General features: G+C 41.0%; 1 protein-coding gene and 1 long non-coding RNA gene across 12 annotated transcripts in view; both read right to left on the reverse strand.

Annotated features, from left to right (window-relative positions):
* Window positions 1-21,861, reverse strand: part of LOC146565164 (disks large homolog 2-like) — a 190,237-nt gene that overhangs the window by 88,394 nt on the left and 79,982 nt on the right. For 9 of the 10 annotated variants that reach the window (XM_085288055.1, XM_085288054.1, XM_085288052.1 and 6 more), the window contains 5 exons: window positions 11,402-11,485; window positions 7,999-8,160; window positions 7,846-7,899; window positions 7,432-7,482; window positions 3,881-4,005 (listed from right to left, as the gene is read on the reverse strand). In XM_085288055.1, coding sequence (XP_085144181.1) covers window positions 3,881-4,005; window positions 7,432-7,482; window positions 7,846-7,899; window positions 7,999-8,160; window positions 11,402-11,485 — 476 coding nt within the window. Of the gene's footprint in view, window positions 1-3,880; window positions 4,006-7,431; window positions 7,483-7,845; window positions 7,906-7,998; window positions 8,161-11,401; window positions 11,486-21,861 lie in introns of those variants that run through there. The other variant, XM_085288053.1, reaches the window with a different exon arrangement.
* Window positions 15,286-17,679, reverse strand: LOC146565165 (uncharacterized). 2 transcript variants are annotated; one of them, XR_014894053.1, is made up of 2 exons: window positions 17,431-17,679; window positions 15,286-16,861 (listed from the first exon to the last, which is right to left on the reverse strand). It is a non-coding gene; the product is annotated as an uncharacterized LOC146565165 (long non-coding RNA). The 2 variants fall into 2 exon arrangements; XR_014894052.1 differs by having other exon boundaries at window positions 17,424-17,679.

Genomic DNA, 21,861 nt, shown 5'->3' on the forward strand with positions numbered 1-21,861 from the left:
CCAGGGGCAAGGGTACCTAGACCCGGTTTGCAGAGTACGCTTGGGGAGTGTGATCGTGTGTACAGCGTCTCTTTATGTCTGTCTCCACGTTGGTTGAGTGTGGAGTAAGTGCATATGAGAGCATGAGGGTGGGAATGGATGTTTGTATCTGTGTGTGCCTGTATGTCTGTGTCTATATGTCAGGTTGGGTGTCAGGCGCCACCTCTCTGGGGACATCTCAGGCCCTCCAAGGTTTGGAGGCCTATCTCCCCCTACCACCACTTCCCCTGCCAGTGGCGGACTCCCTCAGACATCGGTGCGTTGGTGGTTCTTTGTGTCTGGGGATGGGCGTCCAGGTACGCACCAGCTCACTCCTTGGCGGCCGCTTATCGGGGCCTGGAGCCTGGGGCTCGCTCGGGCCACTTCGGAGGTGGGGTGCCCCCGGCCTCTCGGCCTGGGGCTCGGTCACTCAGGCACGGCTGGCTGCCAGCGGAGCTCACGGGCGCGTCACTGCAACTCCCCCTGGCTTCTGCTCCACGGCTGCTGAGTGAGCCCTCATCTGGGACTCTCCTCAGCTCTTTCTGGGACAGTGGCGCGGCTGCCCCTCTGTTGGTCTTCCTTGGTCTCTTGTGTTCTGGGGGCCTCTGGATGTCTGGAGTTTTGATCTCCTCCATACCTGCTTCATGCCCTGGAGGACGGGGCTGTGGCCCCCCCACACCCTCTAGCAGATCATTACATGAAGGAACCTTTTAAAAAACAAAAAACAAGCGCGTCCATGCTCACAGGTGCACACACGGGTGATCACACCCACAAACTACACCCTTTTTGGCTCCTACCTCAAAGCACACTGTGTTCTGTTGATCTTATGTGCTGCACAATAATGTTTAACATTTAGTATTTACTGTCATATTCCCATATATCATTGTGATGTTGTTTATTCTATTACTCTTGTTCTCTTCTGCTTGTTTTCTTTTTTCTTTCTCAGCAGGTGATCCAGGTGATTGATATATGCATTTTTTTTCTCTGCCCGTTCTGTTGGTTTTTGTCTTTTGCCCTTCTCCCCCGTCCCTCTTCTCCGCTGTTTCTCTTTCCCTCTTTCTTTCTCCCCTTCTTTCCCCCAGTCAAGTCTGTCCCGTATTCAGTAAGTGAAAATAAAATAAACAATAAAAGGTGAATCAAATGGACCATTACGGCAAGGCTGGGATGGTCAATTTGGTAAAGTAAATCCGTTGGGCATCTTTCTTTGCCTTTAGACAACAATTCTGATGCAAAAGAGCCAAACAGGACAGGCAAAAAAAAAAAAAAAAAAAGGTGTTGTAAGTTAAAATAATAATAATAATAATTTAATTGTACATAACTATAGTTATAATATATAATATCACATTTAGATAAATGTTGTTAGTCACACTAACTAATAAAAAATAGTTTAATTTATCTAATAAAATAATACACCCCCCTCAGGAAACAAACCCCTCCAAACATTTGGGTCATTTAAATCAGATGATGCTCTCCTCCAGTTACAGGACTGTTTTGATCTGACAGACTGGTCCATCTTTGAACAGCAGGACCTGGAGACCTCCTCTCAGTCTGTCCTAAGTGCTGTGTACAGAATGGGACATTTAACAGAACCATCCAGGTTTTTCCTATCCAAAAACCTTGGATTACAAGTGAAGTACAAGCTCTGATCAGAACTCAAAGCTTTGCGTTCAGGCTGAGGGACAGTTCTCTATACAGCACTGCCAGAGCCAATCTGAGGAGGGGTATCAAATAGGCTAAGGAGGCCTACAGGAGAAAGATAGAGGATGAGGAGGATAACTTCCTCACAGACAACAATCCCTGCCAGGTGTGGCGAGGTATCCAAGCCCTTGCCAGCTTCAAAAGGCCAGAGCCCAAAACCCCAACAGCAGCCTCGAACCTGTAGCAGCTCAACACCTTCTTTGCTCTATTTGAAAACACTGCTCGCCCACTCACCATGTCCCCCACCTCACCTTGACCCAGCCGCCCCCGCAGGAACATGAGGTCAGGAGAAGACTGAGAGTGGTGAACCCTAATAAAGGAGAGTAGGTGTAGGAGTAATAGGAGAGCTGCTGGCCCCAATTGCATCCCAGGGGCTCTGGTTCAAGCCTGCACGGATCAGCTGGCAGGGATCCTCACCAGGCTGTTCAGACCCTTCCTGACTCTATTCCCACCTGTCTGACAGCCTCCACCATTATTCCCATCTCCAAAAAGACTAGAATAGACAGCCTCAATGACTACAGACCTATAAGCCCTCAAATCTGTAGTCATGAAGTTTTTTGAGCAGATAGTGTCTACCCCCTCCCTCCACCCCCAGCTTACAGAGAAAATCAGTCCACGGAGTGATTCACCAGTTCAACAACACCCTTCACAGAGTGCTGACCCATCTGAAGAACAGGAAGAGCTGTGTTAGAAAGCTTGTCACGGACTACAGCTCACCATAATCCCAGACATCCTCACCACCAAACTGGAGAAAGATTTCCTGACACCAGCATCAATCAGTCAGACTTGCCCCCCATGTCTGGGGGGAAACGTGGGGGGCAAGTCCCCACTGTCACTCAGCACTGGTGTCGTCCTCAGCCCCCTACTGTATGCCCTACGTATATGACTGTACAGCAACCCACCCAACCAATGTCATTGTCAAGTATGCCGATGACACCACTCATGGGCTCATCCTCTGATGGAGGTAGAGAACTTGTCCCACTCGCGCTCAATAACCTCAGGCTGAACATCCTCAAAACAAAAGAACTCATAATGAACTTCAGGAGGCACAGACAGCTCCACTCCCCTCTCATTATAAATGGAGAACAGGTGGGATGTGTCTCTGTTTCAGGTTTCTAGGCATCCACATCTCCACTGATCTCACTTGAACAAACAACACCAATGCCCTGGGAAAGAAGTCCCAGCTGCAGCTGCCATTCCTCTGTGTCCTGAGGAAGAATAACCTGGATCAGAAGCTGCTGCTGGCTCCTCAGTGGAGAAAGTGCTATCCATCTGCCTGGGTTTTTGCTACGCAGGGGCCACAACTGAGAACAAGAAGGCTGCGCAGAATGTTAGCATTGCCCAAAAAATCAGTGTCTGCCCTCTGCCACCCCTGGAAGCCCTCACCAGATCCTCCTGTCTCAGGAAAACGATGGCCATCAAAGGTGATGCCCTTGCACCCCGCCAACCACCAATTGGACCCAATGCAGTCTGGTTGGCACCTCGGGTCAGTCAGGTCCCACACCTCCAAACTTACCAACAGCTTCTTCCTGAGGACCATCAAAAACACTATCCTCTCACACCCCAACCCTGCCCACCCACTTCACCAATCTGAGCCATGGTGTGAGTAACCCCCATCACTCAGACCACTCACTTATTTTTGTATATATTTCTCTTAATTGTATATATTTCTCCTGTTTCCTATTTATTTCTATATTTTATTCCATCAAAGTCAGTGTGGAGCACCCACAGTTTTGTTCTACATGTACAGTGACAATAAAAGGCTGTTCTAATCTATTCCATTCTATATGAGAGTTTTGTTATATTGAGGGCAAAAATTGTTGAAAGAAGTAATTATTATAGAACAAACACATCATCATCCTGCTTAAGTTTAAAAACCTTATACTCTCAAAATCCACTAGAAACCAACAGAAATATGACAATACTACCTCAGAACTGAAAGACAATAAAAGATGAAAAATGAAGTTTTAGAAATCTATTAACGTTTATACAGTTATCCAGTAATCAGAGATATAGTTCATATTCAGTGTGATGGGAGAGATTTCTGTCATCCTTGTACTGAAGATTTCTTCCGTAATGGTTTTGTGACATGCACGATTGTAATAAGTTGTTTCTTTTTTTTCTTTGTTCTCTTTCACCACAAAAGTAAACATATGTAACTAACCTCAAGCGTCCATCCTCTGCTGCAGCTCCTCCAGGGATGATCTTGGTAATGAAGATGCCGGGGTCATCACCAATATGGGGGTTATCTGTCCCTCCAGCGATGCTAAAGCCCAACCCTGAGTTACCCTGCGGTCATGAAAATCTCATTGATACCAAAGCAGAACCCATTTTGTATAGTGTGGTCAAAAAATGTTTCTTATCCATTCACTTTTCTAATTCTCAGTTGTTTATGTAGTAACTGAGGAGGCTTCCCCCGGAGTATATCTACCACTGCAAATGTAATGAATTAATCATCTCTGAATGACAATACTGTATTCACAAGGAAGCAGGTGAACAATGTCTCTCAGAGAAGACAGGCTTAAACCATTTCTGACAGGGCTTCAGTAAACAGCAGATAAACTGAAAGGTCGGGTGCATTTCTCGGGTCATGTATCAGGTTGTTGGCCTTCACAGGACGTGACTTTTATATATTGTTCATCTGCTGTAGATAGTTAATTTTGTTTTCACATCTGTTTTTCCTCTGTTTTTTTTAAGGACAAGGTGTACAACGTCCCAAGATATGCCAAGTTTTCGAGTAAATCAACACCTTTGTGAAAAATACAGGCATTAAAAATGTTGTTTAATGTCTGTTTTTGCTAAATTAACTGAAGAAATTGCAACAAATTTTGTGCTTTGGTGAAAAGTGCTAGCACTGAAGTTCCCATAATTTGAAAAATTGTTGTCTGTTTTCAAGTTGTCCCATTCACAAACTTGGGTTTCCATGCATGGGTGACAACAATACCCCATCAGCCTTTAACAGGTGAGGGGTAATTAAGTGCAGGCCTATGTGAATACAAATCTTCTGTCTGTTTTTATCCCTGTGCCCTCCTCAGCTTTTTCTCCCTTTGACATCTTCATGGAAAAAAATGTACTTGTACAAATTCTGACTAGAAATCCTGATACAACAATATTTCTTTCTGCATTTTGTTTAATAAGGGTTTTAATCAACTTGAGTCTTTATAAAAAAGACGATTCAATAATTTTCAGGATTTTAACCCTTTAAATTCCAATTTAAACATTTGAACTTTTTTTGTTTTTTCCAAAAAACACACAAAACACTTATTATTTTCTAATTATTAGTGCCAGATACGCACTCTGGATACCTTCGTGGACAAAAATGCCCCATTCACTTTAACTGAAACTATCTCTCTGCCACTGCAGTATAAAAACATGCATTCTATAATGTCTGCATTTCATTTTGAAGAAAAGTACTGATATCTGACATTTTTTCCATTGCAGGTCGAATAATGAAATTACTGTATTATTGTACAGGCGGCCAAAAGAATGATTGGTGTGGATGTGTACGAAATAATTTTTGAGGTATTAGGTGGTGTGTGTGTAAATGGCCTGCATTTGTATAGCACTTTACTTAGTCCCTAAGGACCCCAAAGCGCTTTACACTAGCGCTGTGGGTGAGTAAGTGCATGCATGTGAGTGCCAGTGTAAATCTGTATTAATTTCAGTGGTGACTAAAGGTCATCTTTGCGGGATATGTTGGATGTGTCTTTGAAGAGGCATTTGAGCAACTCAATGTGCTTACACATGGCCCACATACCGCAAAGAATGACGGCCCTTTGGTGGCCCAGATCTGGTTTGCCAGAGGTGGCCCACACATGGGCCAGCACAAGGCCAGCTGCAGGCTGGTGGTCCTGTGTTGGCCCATTTGTGGGTCACCTCTGGTAAACCAGAACTGTTAAACGTAGCACAAATGTTTGACATCAATTTTGTTTGATTCCATTAATGTGGGGGGGGGCTGGTTGACCTCTGATGACCTCTAGAAATTGACCTCACCCAACAGCGTGTACATGGGCACGTCGTCAGGAGCTGGAAGCAGATGGATTCAGAATATGAAGGCTTCGTAAGTCTTTGACCAGAATTCACTGAACCAGCAGCAAAATAGAAATGTATGGGTCTATTTATTTATTTAATTATTACAGTGACCCCCCCCCCCCCCCCCCCCTCAAAAGAAAAAAAAAAACACTTTGGAGAATGAGCTACCAGAACTTTTTCTGTAATTTTACACATTTAAATCTTACAATTTAAGTCCAAAGAGTCGTGCTGACAGATTTCTTTCTTTGTAATAGCAGTCAGCAGTGGCTATGCAGAAAAACAACAAAGTGGGCTGTGTGTATAATGACTTTGACATTCCCTGGTCTGGAGGTATCTCCCAGGAAGCACTTGATGTGTCCAATGTTGAGAAGACAGTAGTTACTGCTAGTTTGGGTGTGATGTACACATTTCCTTCTCTCACCTCAGCCGGTTGCAGCAGATGGCCTTAGCTTTCGTCCGTCAGATACACAGCAAAGCACTATTTTTGGTAGCGCATGCTAGCGGGCCGTCGTTATTACCGTGTTGTTTGGAAAATACGGCGCACTTAAAATCATCCTTTGATTTTTCTGAAAGTCGACAGAGCCCCTTATAATCCCGTGTGCCTTATGTATGAACTCTGGTTGTGTTTACTGACCTCAAAACGATTTTATGTGCACGGCGCTCGAAAATCTGTCAAATGTTTCAGTACGACTTTGCTAAGCTACGAACCCGCACCGCTTGATGGATTGTCGGAGCGTTACGGCTATCGTAGGCGGAGCCTGACGGAGTGATACGTACTGTGCTTCAACATAATATTACCGTATTGTGTGTGTATAACCTCTTAAGTTTTGTGGATATTACACATGGTTATGCTGAGGATACGTCGGCCAGTTTCCACTGGAAACGCCTTTTGGTTAAACTGTCAGCGAGGAATTTGCATTTGCACTGTTACATTTTTATATAACTTTAATGCACATAAAACAGCTGCTTGTTTAAGTGAAAATACATTGATGGGTTTTTCTTTTTTGCACTAATAAAGTTGAAGAGTTGTAAAGCGTTTTGTCTCGTGTCAATTATATCTTCAGTTATATCGTTATCGCAAATTTTCAAATGTATATCGTGATAAATATTTTTGGTCATATCACCCTGCTCTAGTCTCCACCGCTTGTTTCCAGTCACAAGGAATCAGTACAACATGTTTCATTGAATGTATTCTCATGTAAAGTAAAATAGACAAAATGTCCTTTATGGTGTGACTCCTTTGTGAATAGTCACTATTGTGGAGCACTTATTTACACTTATTTATTCTTCTATTAAATGCAACATCAGTGCCTAGTAGAGCATTAAATCTACATGTATAGAATCATCCATCAAAGCTGATTAAAACTATTTAAACAAAGTTTAGTGACTTTGGCCCAAAATAAGATTCTAAAAAGCTGCAAAACTGAAATCTTATAAAAATAATCCACAAGCAGCGGTGATGTCACTGTGGCAATGTCCATTTTGTCTTATGGAGACAATAGTCAGGTCATCCCACATCAATTGTATAGCTCATAATATATACAAAATTAAATCTACAGCCTTAGCACAGATCTTTTTACAGGACAGGAACAATGTTTTGACTTTCCTGTATTATTCCTTTGCTTCTCAAAGACTAGTTTACTTCACCCTCACAGTCTGATTAGATGGATCTGAGATACTCACCCGCTCTAAGGTGATTTCTTCAAACTCATATTCAATTTCTGTGCTGTTGACCTGAGGAATGAAAAAACTGAATGAAGACACACACTTCATAGTTTCAGTCCACATTGCCTTAAATTACATGGATGATGTTAAGTGTTGAGGCCGAGCTTAAACTGAATGTGACGAGTGTTTCTCAGGGAAACGTGTAAAGTAGAGACTGTCTCATGGACAACAATTTATGATTGGTTATCAATGTAACTATTTTTTTAATATGGAGGGTCAACTACTGAGGGGTCAGTCTCATCTAGTACTTTACTTAATAAAAGTAAAGTAAAATAAAACTTAATAATAAATTATCAGGGAGTAAGTCTGTCTCTACTTGAGTAACCTAACAAGACAATCAGGAATAAACATTTAAAAGATAAATTCTCTCACATAAGGAAGCGACTCCAGAGTGTCTGTATTGATGATCACGGGAGCAGGGTTGGCCTGTAATGAAGACAGATAAGGAGAAAAAGTGAGAAACTTGAGTTTTACAGAAAAACCATCAAGCATGACTGTTCATACATTTACAGTTTGGGTGCTGACCTTGAGAGGAGAGATGTGAGAATGGGACACGTAGCCGTGCACATTTTCAATCTCTGACAGGTTCTTCTGTGAAACATGGACCAGCTCAGGAGCGCGAAGCCCACTGGTGAGCTGTGGGAATCCCTGGTCAAGCAGGGGTGAGTCATCTTCTTGGTAGTGATACTGCAAAGAGTGGAAAGGGAACAAAGAGAAAGACAAATGATTGAGAGTTTAAAACAGGTCACAGGTACAGGAGAAACATCAGACTGATGTTGTTTTCAGGAATGACAGGAGATATCGCAAAAACAACTAGTCTTGATCAACTTTAGCAAATTCATATTTTGGAGATTATGTATCTGAATTTCAGGAGCGGGACCTCCAAACACGCTCCTTCTGGTTGCCATCTACAGAGGTTCCCCCAGTTCTGCAAGCTGTCGTTTTCGTTTACGTGCCCCATCCTCCCTCCCTCCCTCCTTGTTCTCATTTCGTTAACTTCCTCACTTCTATTTAAACACGGGGATCTGCCAGGCCTGGGAGCCATCGCCAGTCCCCTTCGGGGCCTTCCCCAAACCGCAGCTCACTTCATGTCCAAGCATCACCTTTACCTACTAAAACGCTGTCAATCCTAAAATGAGGACGTGGGCCCAGCTAGTTCATTATTTTGAATATTTGTTTTTGTAAGCATAAATATTGCAAAAATGCTTAAATATTATGACCTTAAAAAGAAAGACGATTATTTAAAAGAGAGTTAATCAAAATGAAACTACACACCCGCTTTAACAGTAGAGTTCTTTTAAGATTCTTCACAGATTTTCTTCTGGAAAAAATAGTGTTTTCAACAAAAGAGGGGATTTCAAGCTGTGACTTACTGCAACTCCAACCTTCTCTTTTAAAACAGTGAAAAACAATGCAGACAAAGAGTAAAAAGCTTTGAGTTGTAACTAAAGAGTGTAATTTCTAATTTGATACAGCAACATATTTCCAAACTGTTAAGACTGGGGCAACCTGGTGGATCATTTAAGTAATGTGGGTTATGATGTAGTATAATAAAAATCCGTAAGATGTAAAGATGGAGAGGGGTTCAGGATTGGTACAGCCAACAATGAGCCTGTATATAAATGCAGTGATAGTGGTAAGACCAAAGAGTTTATGGGCACCAGCAGTAGCTCTTAAGTGGAGTCTAGACACAATAAATGACAAATCTCCTGTCATCTTTGCATGAACAGCTAATGCTGTAGCTCAGGAGGCAAAGGAGCTTGCAAAGAAAAGCGTCTGGACGTCTTTAAGTTGCTTGAAGACGTTTCACCTCTCATCCGAGAAGCTTCTTCAGTTCTAAGGTCAAATGGTGGAGAGTCCCAGATTTAAACCTAGTGGGAGTTTCCCCCCACAGAGGGACAAAAGGTATGATCTGGGGTGGGAACTCAAAACTGGATTATAGATGGCAGTTTTGAGTTCCCTCCCCAGACGCCTTAACGCCCACTCACATCCTGGGCCATCTGACCTCAGGAAATCACATGATAAGGTGGGGCCAGGTTTCACAATGAGCTCACCCGAAACTCTGGCTGATTGGGACCCACACCCAGTTTCACACCTTGGCTCAGGTGATTAGAGGATCATCAGGGGGTCCTTTTGTCCCTCTGTGGGGGGAAACTCGCACTAGGTTTATATCTGGGACTCTCCACCATTTGACCTTAGAACTGAAGAAGCTTCTCGGATGAGAGGTGAAACGTCTTCAAGCAACTTAAAGAAGTCCAGACGCTTTTCTTTGCAAGCTCCTTTGACTACGATGACCTGGATGACTGAGAGCCTTCACAGACATGTAGCTCAGGAGCTTAAGCAGGTCATTCACTGATTGGAAGGTTGATGGTTCAATCCCCAGCTGCTATGAGCCAACAATGCTGAAGCACCAATGGGGTTATTAGGTACAACAAGTGAAACAACACTTTGGTGTGTGTATTGCTGTAGGAAAAACCGCGTGATCAATACAACTGCTCTGTTGTACAGTGTTAAGTTGTGCTTATTGGGAAGTGCAGTTGTTGAGTTTGCATTCATGCTGCGAGGAAACATCATCACCACAAGAGAACCAAAGAGAAAAGTCTTCTCTGTGGTCCTTTCACCCTTTTTTCTGCCCTCACGTACAGAAGCACAACAATTGTCACATTCACTTATATTTCCTAAATAAGACTTTGACTTGATGTTTTTCACTTATACTTCCTTTCAGAAATATGTTTGTAAATTCTGCATTTTACATACTGTATTAATCAATCGCAGAGTTTGGTTGATATGTACACACTTTCAAGCACTTATCTGCACGTCATACACGCAGGCGCGCCTTCATACATCGAGTTACTTATTGCACTGTTGTGTCTGTATCGTTCTGTTCTTTTTTATTTGCAATTTTTGCACACGTGCACTTTGTGTAGTCCTGTGTTGATTGTCATATGCAGCACTGTGGTCTTGGAGAAACACTGGCTGGCTTCACTGAGCACTGTATCACTGCACATGGTTGGAATGACATTAAAGCCATTTGACTTGACTCTTTCATTTAGTTAACGTTTTATCATCAGCTGGTTATGCCAGCGAGACCTTTCCTCACTCATTTGGTGTCCAGATGTCAGAATGAATGAACCTTCTTCACTCTCTCTCCACTCTCTTCATCCAGGCTGCCTGCAATATTTTTGTAAATCCAGCAGATGTCACTACTAAGCAACACAGTGTTAACGTTGTGTTGACACAATAAGCGCAATATGCTACACACTCCATTGACCCATCACTAATGGCTGCTCTGGTCTCCAGTCTGCACGCTAAAATATTCAAATACTGATACTCTCCGATGCTTTCACTGTATGAATGCGTGTGACTGTTAGAAAGCATGTGAATAAGGCAAGTCACATAAAGTATAGTTCTATATTGTGTATTTTGTTGTACAGTTATTTTATTTTCAACTTTAATTTATATATTTTATCTTATTCTTCCCAGTTAAATTTACCCTTCATTCTAATTTGTGTTGTACAGTTATTTCATTTTTAACCTTAATTTATATTTTATTCCTTCCTAGTTAAATTTACCCTTTTTAATTTTTCATATTTATTTCCTATCTTATTCATAGCCTTTTCCTTTTTTGTTCTCTTTAGGTCACGAGCAGTTGTCCAAGCATTTCACTACATATCGTACTGTGTATGACTGTGTACGTGACAAATAAAATTTGAATTTGAATTTGAAAAGTGTTTTGAGTTCTCAGAGTAGAAAATTGCTTTAAAGAACCCGTCCATTTATAATAGTTTGAAACAAATGACCACATACAGCATGATCACTGTAAATACTGTGTCAAAAGAAGTGCAGAGAATGAAGTGATTGCGTTATCACTGCCAGCACAGTGTACGCAATTTGGATGGGGTGAAAAAACAAAACAAGAGTTTCTCACCCAGGGAGTGTTCATCAGGGCAGGGTTCATGCAGGGCTGGGGCTGGCCATTGTGGGTTGGCTCATGTACTGCTGCCGGCCTGTTCTGGAGAGAGAAGGAGGACCATATGTGACCACTATGAGCAGACAGTATAGGTGAGACTTATTAACAATTCCATGAAATGAATTCAATTTAATTTGATAAAACTTAAAATTCTTCCTTCTGTCTTGTATGCAAAGCAGCAAAAAGCTGATGCATATGCCCGGAGCTTACAATCCCAAGTCAAGTCAATGTGATGACTTGCATTTGACTTGAACACCATTAATCCATATTTTATTCACAATAGAAGATAGAAAACATATCAAATGTTTAAATTCAGATATTTTACTACTCCATGAAATATATTAGCTCATTTAGTGACAGCCTCAAAAAAGTTGTGACAGGGATAACAAAAGGCTGGAAAAACAAAAAGGAACAGTTTGGGAAAAGTTTCATATGGGAACAGGTCAGCAGTGTGACTGGGTATAAAAGAGCCTCTTACAGAGAAGAAAACAGAGACTCACCAACCTACAAAAAACTGCATTTGCAGATTGTGAAAAAAAAATCAAAAACTATGTTCCTCTGTGAAAAACTGCAAAGATTTTGAATATCTCAACATGTAGAATACATAATGTCACCAAAAGATTGAGAGAATCTGGAGAAATCTTCAGATGCAAAAAGGCTGAATATCAGACTTGACTGTGACAGTCAGACCCTCAGACCACACTCATTAAAAACAGGCATAGTTCTCACTAAATCACTGCACGGCAAAAGTTTTATCATGCAAAGAAGAAGACTTATGTGAACACGATCCATTACCCAGTGATGCTCCGCCTTTTTTGGGCCAATGCTCATTTAAAATGGACTGAAGTAAAGTGGAAATGCGTAACATGAATTTAAATTTAACCCTCCCCTGCAGCTGAGCCAGGGACCACACCGCCGCCACACCCCCACCACCTGACTGAGGCTGGGGAGCCTCGGCGCACCACATGACCATCAACTTCAATCGCGGTTGAAGGCTGAGCGCAGAGTGTCATCACTGCTCCAGTGGGAAATCTCCCCTGGGGGAAATTTCGGGAGCCAACAGGATCTCACTTGAATCTTTTTTTTTAAAGTAAAATAAATAAATAAATAAAGTTTTTTTTTCACTTTTACAAATTAATTTGGATATTTTCACTACAGATTATGATAGAATACCTAGCACATCTACAGAATGGGGTTATTGTAAAAGAATAGCATTGTGGAAAAGTTCAAAATGAACAAAACATTTTCTAAAATTTCGCTCACTGTGAAAGATTGACCCAGTTATTGTCTGCATTTTCAAACTAACGACAGGTGGCTACAACAAAATAGAAAAGATTATTATAAAAGTACAAAAGTTGAAGTTTATCTGTAGCCTCCCTCTCATCCACCGTTCTCATTGCTCCACCTCAGTCTGCATCTCTTTCAATCCTCAGCTCTGCTCTTCAGGCCTGAAACAGTCTGATTCGAGCTCTGCTGGGGATTTCAGTCTTTATCTGCTCTTCATTCGTTCCCCACACTCTGGTCTCTGTGCTCAGGTCCACTATGGTTTTCTGGTCATTCTGTACAGCCAGCAGCCCACCTGGTTCTTCACCTGTCTGTAATCCACTCTGTCAGTCTCAACATTTCACCCGTGACTCAGTAACCGTAATGATAACACACGGTTGCAAATAAATGGCTTAAATTCTTCCTGAAGTCTTGCTGTGTGATGCACATGAATGTAGCTCACTACTTCAACTGTTAGTGAACAGTGTTGGTCAATTAAAAAAGTAATTAGTTACTAATTACTTCTCCAAAAAGTAATCCTGTTACTTTACAGATTACTTATTTTCAAAAGTAATTAGTTACTTTATTATTCAGTTACTTTTAAAAACATGATACACAGCCTATGTAATAAAGCAACAGAGCTTTCAGCCAATTCTATTTTTCTGCATAATCATCATATAAAATTGAATCAAATAAAAAGTCTCTTTTAAAACTTGTTTTATTAGTTTTAATCTTTTAAGATTAAGCACATTGCATTAAGCAAAAATGTAATTATGTACAGCAGTGTCTGACATGAAGAAACTCTTTAACATTTAAACCTATTTCCTGCATATTCCAGCATATAAAATAAAATCATGTTTTGTGTTTACACTCTTTCAAATAGATGAAAGTAAAACACAGCAGAAAATAAATAGAATCAAAGATTCAGCGTCACTGAGTCCTGTCACTCTAAAATCTGGGGTGGGTGGAGGTTATCCCACAGCAGTCATGTCAGTGGGGGGATCCGGGTGTTTCATGAGACACTCTCACGGTTTAGTAACGCAGCGTGCTTACGGGAAAGTAACAGTAATCTAATGACCTTTGCAATAGTAATCCCTTGCTTTAGTCGTAACTTGAAAAAAGTAAGTAATGCATTACTGCCCATCTCTGGTGCTCACAGGTGGTGCAGTTTGGAGAAATGGTGGTGTTTCCTCAGAAGAACTACCAGAGTCACAAAGGGCACGAGTCCATGTCACCACCTCGACTCGCTGCTGATTCTGATCCGAGGCGGCAGATCAACTATCCACAGTAAAGTAGAAATAGTTGTGAGTTGTAGAAACTCTTTAATGTTCTTTATAGAGGCGCATGTTGTATAAAGCATGTGCTTTACATTCACTGCGATTTGCTGTGATATGTGACACCTGATGTGAGCAGGAATGGAGAACATGAATAAAAGGAAGATGTTTTTATTGTTTGGCTAATGAAGGGTGTAAATCTTTAATATTATTTTTGCTTGGTTATTTTAGTGTTTTTCTAAACATGGAGAAAAAAGGCATAAGAAACTAATTTAACTTTCTCTCCTGCTGCAGATGTTGGCTGTGATCTCCGAGGCTGGAACTGGAGAGAGAGGAGTCATCATCCAGCGTCAAAGAAAACATCCAGGTAAAGGGAGGTGGATCACTATTTTAGCCTTAAATTATCGTACTTTTAAATACAAAAACATTTTAAAGGACAACATTTACCATCCAACTCTGACCGTAACACAAAATAATGATCGCCGTGAGTGTTTTCAAACTCTTCCTCAGATGGGCAGGCTATCACTGTCCAACCAGCCGACTTCAATAAAAGACTGAGACAGTCGGTGAAAGCAGCATTCAGTGAGCACCACAGGTGAGCGTGTCCCTGAGACATTCAGCATCTGATCCTTGTTGGCCTGTCTGCTCTGCTTTGGTAAGTATCCTTACCGAACTACAGTAACTGTAACGCAGTCACTATACATGCCATCCACTTTCTAACTACTGATTACTTCCTGCCAGTTATTTTAGACCCAACACTGCTTCTTCTTGTTCAAACAGCTGGACAGGAAACTACACCAGTGTACTGTTTCACCAACACGTGCCAGGCACTGTTCCTGCCATTCATGGCTTAGCCCCGCCTACCTCAGGACCTCCCCTTGTCAAGTATTGATCATGATGATTATCATGATGAGTTGAAGTTATGAACTGTTTCTGAGAGACAAATAACCCCAGGATCCTTTTCTAAGTAGCTGACAGCTGGTAACTGTGCAGGGGCGGGTCTAGCAAAGCTTTTTTGTCCCAGTCCAGCCCTGACTCCATCACCCTCTGGAACACCAACTTGAAGTAATCAGGACCCTACAACACCGGGCAGAACATGTTCCCTCTAAGCCTGAAGGGACAAAGAGATATTTACTTTCTGCTGACCATCAGCTCAGATTCACCATCACCGTCTCTAACTCTCTAAATATGAACACATTTGAAAAATAAAGTTATGTTTACAAACATTCATATCTCAGAAATAAGCACAGCTGTTCATGTTTGCTATTACAGTTTTATTTGTCAGAGAATTATGAACTTTACATCGTGCATTGAGTTTAATAGGTCTGTCTCATGGCTGCACTATGAGAGCTGGAATAAACAATTAAAGTTGAGCAAACTTCAGCTAAATCTTGAAACAGTAGATACAGGTAGAAATGAGATCAGATTAATCTTTGGTCAAAAGCAGATACCTCCTGAGTTCAGTCCATCACATTAAAAAAGAAACGATATCATGCTTTTTACATACACTTCCAAATAATAGTCAAGCAGCTCAGTCTCACAAATAGGTAACTAAGATGTCTCTAATGCAGACGTGCACAGTGTAGTGCAAGCATTACAAGATCAGAAATGAAAACGTAACATTCATGTAAAACTACAGGCTCAGGATTTTAAAGAAAGGCTCTGAAAACAAAACTTTTTAAAACAGTATCTTTGCTGCGATCATCAAAATACAAAACAGACGTGAACAATTTTCAGTAACAAACCCTAACATTCACTAATATTACACATATCCAAACAACAAGGCATATGTCAAAGTTTTTGAAGTGAAGAAACATGTTGCTTTAAAAAGCACATGCAGTGTGTGGCCACGATCGTCACACTGTGGACCATGAACGCCACTTCTTTGAAGCGTTCTTCTTCTTGGAATCAAAATGGAAGCAGAAACATCACGATTCTCTTTGATCTACCAAAAGGAAAAAGCAGAACATCGGAGCTGAAACCAGTCGGGTGAAATAATTAGGATAACAATAATTCAGTGCATTGTCTCCGGTAGTCTTACGATTGTTGGTATCTGCTCAGTACAACTAACACTCGGTGTCAGGGAACTCCTGTGTGGAAACGAGTGGTTTTTATGTTTTTATGTACGTATTTAACTTCCATCCATTTAACTTAGGAGGAAGAAATGTCAGTTTGGTGCAGGCTGGTTAGTTTAGACTCTGGGTGCATTTGGTGCCCTGTTGTCTGTAACTCAATGAGTTGGTTCACTTTGTGGCTGGGCTGCATGTGCGGTTATATCATGTCGGCTTGGGCTGGAGTACCTGTTCCCTGTTAGGTGTTTAGCTGAACATGAGTAGAGCTTCTAGCTTGGAAGCACATCTGTGCACATAGTCATACTGTCACTGGTTAGTGTAAATGGCTCAATGTGACATAGGAACCTTTTAATTAATTTCCATAACCCGACTTGTATGTCAAAGAATATCAAACCTGGAAAAGCTGTTTATGGTCAGAATGATTAAAAACTGTAAAGAGCTTTTCTCTTTGCGTGGAGCGTCCAACACTGTGACTCTTCCTTGTAGAAGCCGTCACTCCAAAGGTCTTATGATAATAATGTTTTATGATTTACTAAGTTACTGGATGAACATGAAAAGTACGTCCATTGTTGCAAATGACCGTGGGCGTGACCAGAATAACATCCAACTAGACGCTCAAAAGACGTCCTTAAATGTCCTGTAAGTGACAGAACAGATGAACGAACAGGTAATCGCTTACTTGAGATGAAACCTGCCCAGCTACTTTGAAAACAGCTTCTACCTGCTCCTCCTGTAACTGGATGGCTTCTCAGGGCTAAGCCGTCCTGCAGTCCAGCAGCCTTTATGGTTCTGCTGTGATTCACCAGGAACTGTTAGAAAGACACAAACACACAAACATTAACATGTTCCACAGTCTTCCAGTTTGATCACTTTGATTGTCTCATCCTGTGGACAACGACGTACACGGATGCAGGTTTATTGTTAACTTTTGGAGGTTTATTTATTGAACAAATCCAGCTCCACTGTGATGCTGAGCTGGATACGCACTTAAGAAAACGTGTGAATAAATAGACAACAAACTGCATTTAACCAAACAGACTGGACCCGTTATTGTTAACTGAATGCAAGACTTTAACAGTCTCTTCAATGTAAGAATGCAGGTCCATCAGCATGAGACAAACCTGATGACACACTTCATATGTAGCACATTTACATTTATATCACACACGTCTGCTTTCCTGTTTGTATACAGGCTGCCAGGTTATCACAGGGCCAACACAATACATGTGACACAAAATCCACTGAAGTGTTTGATATTTTAATCATAATGATGATTATTATTTAAAATATCACTATAAAGTTTATTTATAAATATATTTAGATTTGTTTCTGTAACCTAGCATATAAAGCTGAGCTGTTTCAGCTTCTGACCTCTGACCTCAGTGTGTCCTCACTGCAGCTTCCTCCTGGAAACACTTCTCCTTCTTGTCTTCCCCCAGTGTTGTTTCCCTGCCGTTAATATCATTCACTGTACCTGAGGAACAACAGAGGACAAACACTCACTTTAAGAAGTACATTCATACAGAGGTGATCTATGGAAACGCACTACTCCACACTTTGGTAGAGAAATCAGTTTCTGTGAAACATTTCTGTAAATGGTGTGGACTTCTTCAGGAGACTCAGCCAATCCCACTCTGATAACTGAAACTTCTGTGGATGAAGAAACTGCCAGACACCGTCCTGGAAATGTTTAAGAAATACAAGATCGCTATATAAATGACGATCATGTTAAAATCACATTAACAGTTGTTGCTCACCTTTGTTTCTGATTTTAAAAAGTTGTATCCCGTCAGCTCTCATGGCTCAGAAAAAGCTTTTTTTGGTTTCCAATCCAGTTCTGCTTGAAAGTATTAAGGATACTTTAAAAGTGCTCCTCTGAAATCTGTGTTAAACAACAAGAAACATAAATTAGTAACAAAAACACAGTGCAGAAGGTAAGTACAGGCATTACACACCATCATCGGGCCTAATGCTCCTAAATCTGCAACTTCAAATCTCTGTGAGCTCTTCAACGTGTCTTCAAAGGGAAAAGTCCAAAACTTAAAATTTGATTATAAAAGGTTCAACACAGACACACAGACAGAGAGGTACCTTTTAATGTTTACTGGTAACCTGAGTCACTGATCATCTACAGCAGGGGTGTCGAACTCCAGGCCTCGAGGGCCCGTGTCCTGCAAGTTTTAGATCTCACCCTGGATCAGCACACCTGAAACAAATGATTAGCTCATTACCAGGCGTCTGGAGAACTTCAAGACATGTTGAGGAGGTAATTTAGACATTTAAATCAGCTGTGATGGATCAAGGACGCATCTAAAACCTGCAGGACACCGGCCCTCGAGGCCTGGAGTTCGACACCTGTGATCTACAGTATTACAGAGTCTGGCAGTCTTTGCATGATGTAAACCAGGGGTGCTCAATCCCAGTCCTCAAGAGCTACTGTCCTGCAGCTTTTAGATGCATCCCTACTCCAACACAGCTGAATCAAATGTTTGATTACCTCTTCAGCATGCCATCAAGTTTGGAAAAGGCCTGATAACAAGCCATTCATTTGATTCAGCTGTGTCGGAACAAGGATGCATCTAAAAGCTGGAGGACAGTAGCTCTCGAGGACTGGGATTGAGCACCCCTGATGTAAACGTTACTGTAAGTTTCCAGCTGCCTCTCAGGTGTGACAGGTGTGCCAGCAGGAAAGAGTAATAATAACCTGCATCCTGAGGTTTGTCGTGCAGGATTAAAGGAGCCAGGCTTTGTTCACACAGCTGGGATTGTGTTTTACACTGACCCTGGGTCAGTATCATACAGTTTAAACGAAGCACTGAAACTTGCACATATTTATTACAGATGCATTGAAGCTAATCGAGATATTTGCTGTGAATCTGTTTTCTGGTAACTTTATTAACCAGTAACATTTCTGTCTAATCACTGTTTAAACAGTAACCGCTTTATTACACTATAAGCTAACCTTTACACCATAACTTTAAGCTAGCGCCATAAAGACGGTCAAACGTAATAATATTTACAAATGCATCTCAAAGCTGTTATATGTGTATTACTAACATAACCACATTAACATTATTGACACTCGCTGACTTTTAATAGTCATTCTATAAATGCTGTCCGTTTAAACGTCTTACCTGTAAACACTGCTGTATCACAGGATTCCAGCCAGAGTGGATTCTGGAGTCTTCCACGCTCCTGTTAGTGATCCTCCATCTGGATGGATGATAACAACCTTCTGAACAATCTAGCAGGTGGAGATGGCCCCTGCTGGCCCATATCTATGGTGCTGATTTCTGCTTATAACGCCCACTGAATGGCCTGATGACATCTGAGGCCGGTGTCCCCAGTGCCTAGTGTTCGTTCCCAGTCTAGGTTTTGGTCATAAAGGTTTCCTTGTTGCCTTTCACATTCTGTTTTCATCTTAGTTCTGTACCACGGACATCAGCCTTAATAAATGCATTGTTGGTTATTAATATTCACCTGCCTGTGAGTCTGCGTTTGGGCCTTTCCCTCTACAAACATGATCTAGGTCTCGCTGATCGTAGTTGAAACCATATCACAGAACTAAGCTAGATGATGCTGATTCATTTAATTCACAAAACACCATTTAAATGCCATCACTGCCTTTGAAGATGTTTGCAGACACACAGGGACAAATTATTAGTTTAAGGTTACTGACTGGAGCAATAGATTTTCAACACAGAATTTCTGCATTCACTTGTTTTCTTCAGAAAGAAACTTTACATGTATCTGAACACAATAACAGATTACTATTTTTTAATGACCTGATTCAGTATTATTAGCTGGTCTCTCTATTGAGCCATAACATAAATCACTGCTTTGCAATGACGTGCTTTAACTTTGTAATGCTCAAAGTAAAACTAAGGGTTATATTCTAGTTTACACAAAGTTTAAAAACTTAAGCAAGGGTTTCAACTGTCACTTGAAAGCATTATACCAATAGCCAGAGGTGTGGACTCGAGTCACATGACTTGGACTCGAGTCAGACTCGAGTCATTAATTTTATGACTTTAGACTTGACTTGAAAAAATGTTCTCAGACTTGTGACTTGACTTGGACTTTTACACCAATGACTTGGGACTTGAATTGGACTTGAACCGGTTTACTTGAAAAGACTTGATATTTTACCCCAAATATAAAATTTAACATGCATATTATATAGAGATTGAAAATGTGACGTCATTCACGGGTAGAACCGCAAAGGATTCTGGGAACTCGTGGCAAGCGGTACTAGCGCATGCAGGCTTTCAATTAAAATCAGTTATACAGCGATAAAAAGAAACACAAAAATGTCAAGAAGCTGTTGTATTATTAACTGCAATAGCCGGTCGCATGACAGCCACGGGAAGCCGACGGGTAAAGAGATCGGTTGTTATCGGATTACGTCGTTGAAGAGAAATTGTTCGAGCCATGTTTCTGAAGTAACAAAGACGCGACGGATGGCCTGGATCGCAGCCATTCAAAGATCAAATATAACGTCCCAGAACCCTCCAGCTCACAGGTTAGTCTGCTCCAAGCATTTACACGAAGGTCAGTGTTTTTTAGTAGTTAATACGTCATTTTCATAACATAATTGGTGATATAGGTTACAAGCAAGTCTGGCGCTGAACAGAAATTGTCGCGCTATGCTCCTTTGTTTATTGTGCATAAATAGTGAATTGTCCTGACACAATATTGCGTTTCGCTTCTGTTATTATGGTACATTGACAAAAACATATACTTTTATTCACAGGATAAAACAGGTTTTTTGTATCACTAATTGCCCAGTACGATTACAACATACAGTATTATTGTCACTGCTACATTTCTGTGATGCTACCAGAAATTATTTCCACTACTAATTAATTACCGTTGAGCTCAAAGGTCCTATTAATAAAAGGTTAAGGAATGTGTATTTATGAAGACGATTTGTGAGACTGGTAAACTTATGATACGTACGATGGTCTTTCGTTCTACACGGTGCATTTCAAGGTCCTGCACCCATCCATCGGTAAACTGTACCTGGGCTTGTTGCAGTGACCTGAAGTTACTAAACTTCATGAGTGTATGCACTCACTCCAAGAACCGTATGATTATAAATATGCATATAAATATGCTACGATGAGATAGCTGACTTCATCTAACTAGCAAATGTTTTCCAGGCTACGTTGGTGATACAGTTTTTTTTAATGTGTATGATATTTTTGTCATGCGATTTTAAAGCCGGTCCTACAACCGCATCCAAGAATAACATGCAGCGTATCTCAGAACTGTCGGTGAAAATTATTCTTGGAGCTAGGTTTAATTGAGCTGCATTTTAAAGAGGTGCAATTTCACAATTTGTGTATATTTTCTAAGTTCACTATTTTGTCATGTGTTGAGAAAAACACAGATTTAAAAATTACATGGTCTAATATTTACATTTAGCATAACTGCAACATTATTTTTTCATTTGTTTTTTTTAAAGACTCGAAAGGACTTGAAATTCAAAGTTTCAGACTTGTGACTTGACTCGGACTTTTACACCAGTGACTTGAGACTCGACTCTGACTTGCCTGACATTACTTGAGACTTGAGGATAAAGACTTGAGACTTACTTGAGACTTGCAAAACAATGACTTGGTCCCACCTCTGCCAATAGCAAATGAAATTAGTTTAGACTTGAGAAAAACATTTGCTGATGCTCAAAAAGCAGGAAATGGCTATGCAAAGATACTGTGGTGTTTCCTATAGTCAAGAACTGGAGTGAAAATTATCATCATGAAAAGAGAGACACATAGTACAAAACAACAGTGCAGAGAAAGAGCTT

The sequence above is a fragment of the Mchenga conophoros genome, linkage group LG10, assembly GCF_057382185.1.
Source record: "Mchenga conophoros isolate Kocher_MC1m ecotype Shallow Benthic linkage group LG10, M_conophoros_male_GT1.1, whole genome shotgun sequence".
NCBI lineage: Eukaryota > Metazoa > Chordata > Actinopteri > Cichliformes > Cichlidae > Mchenga > Mchenga conophoros.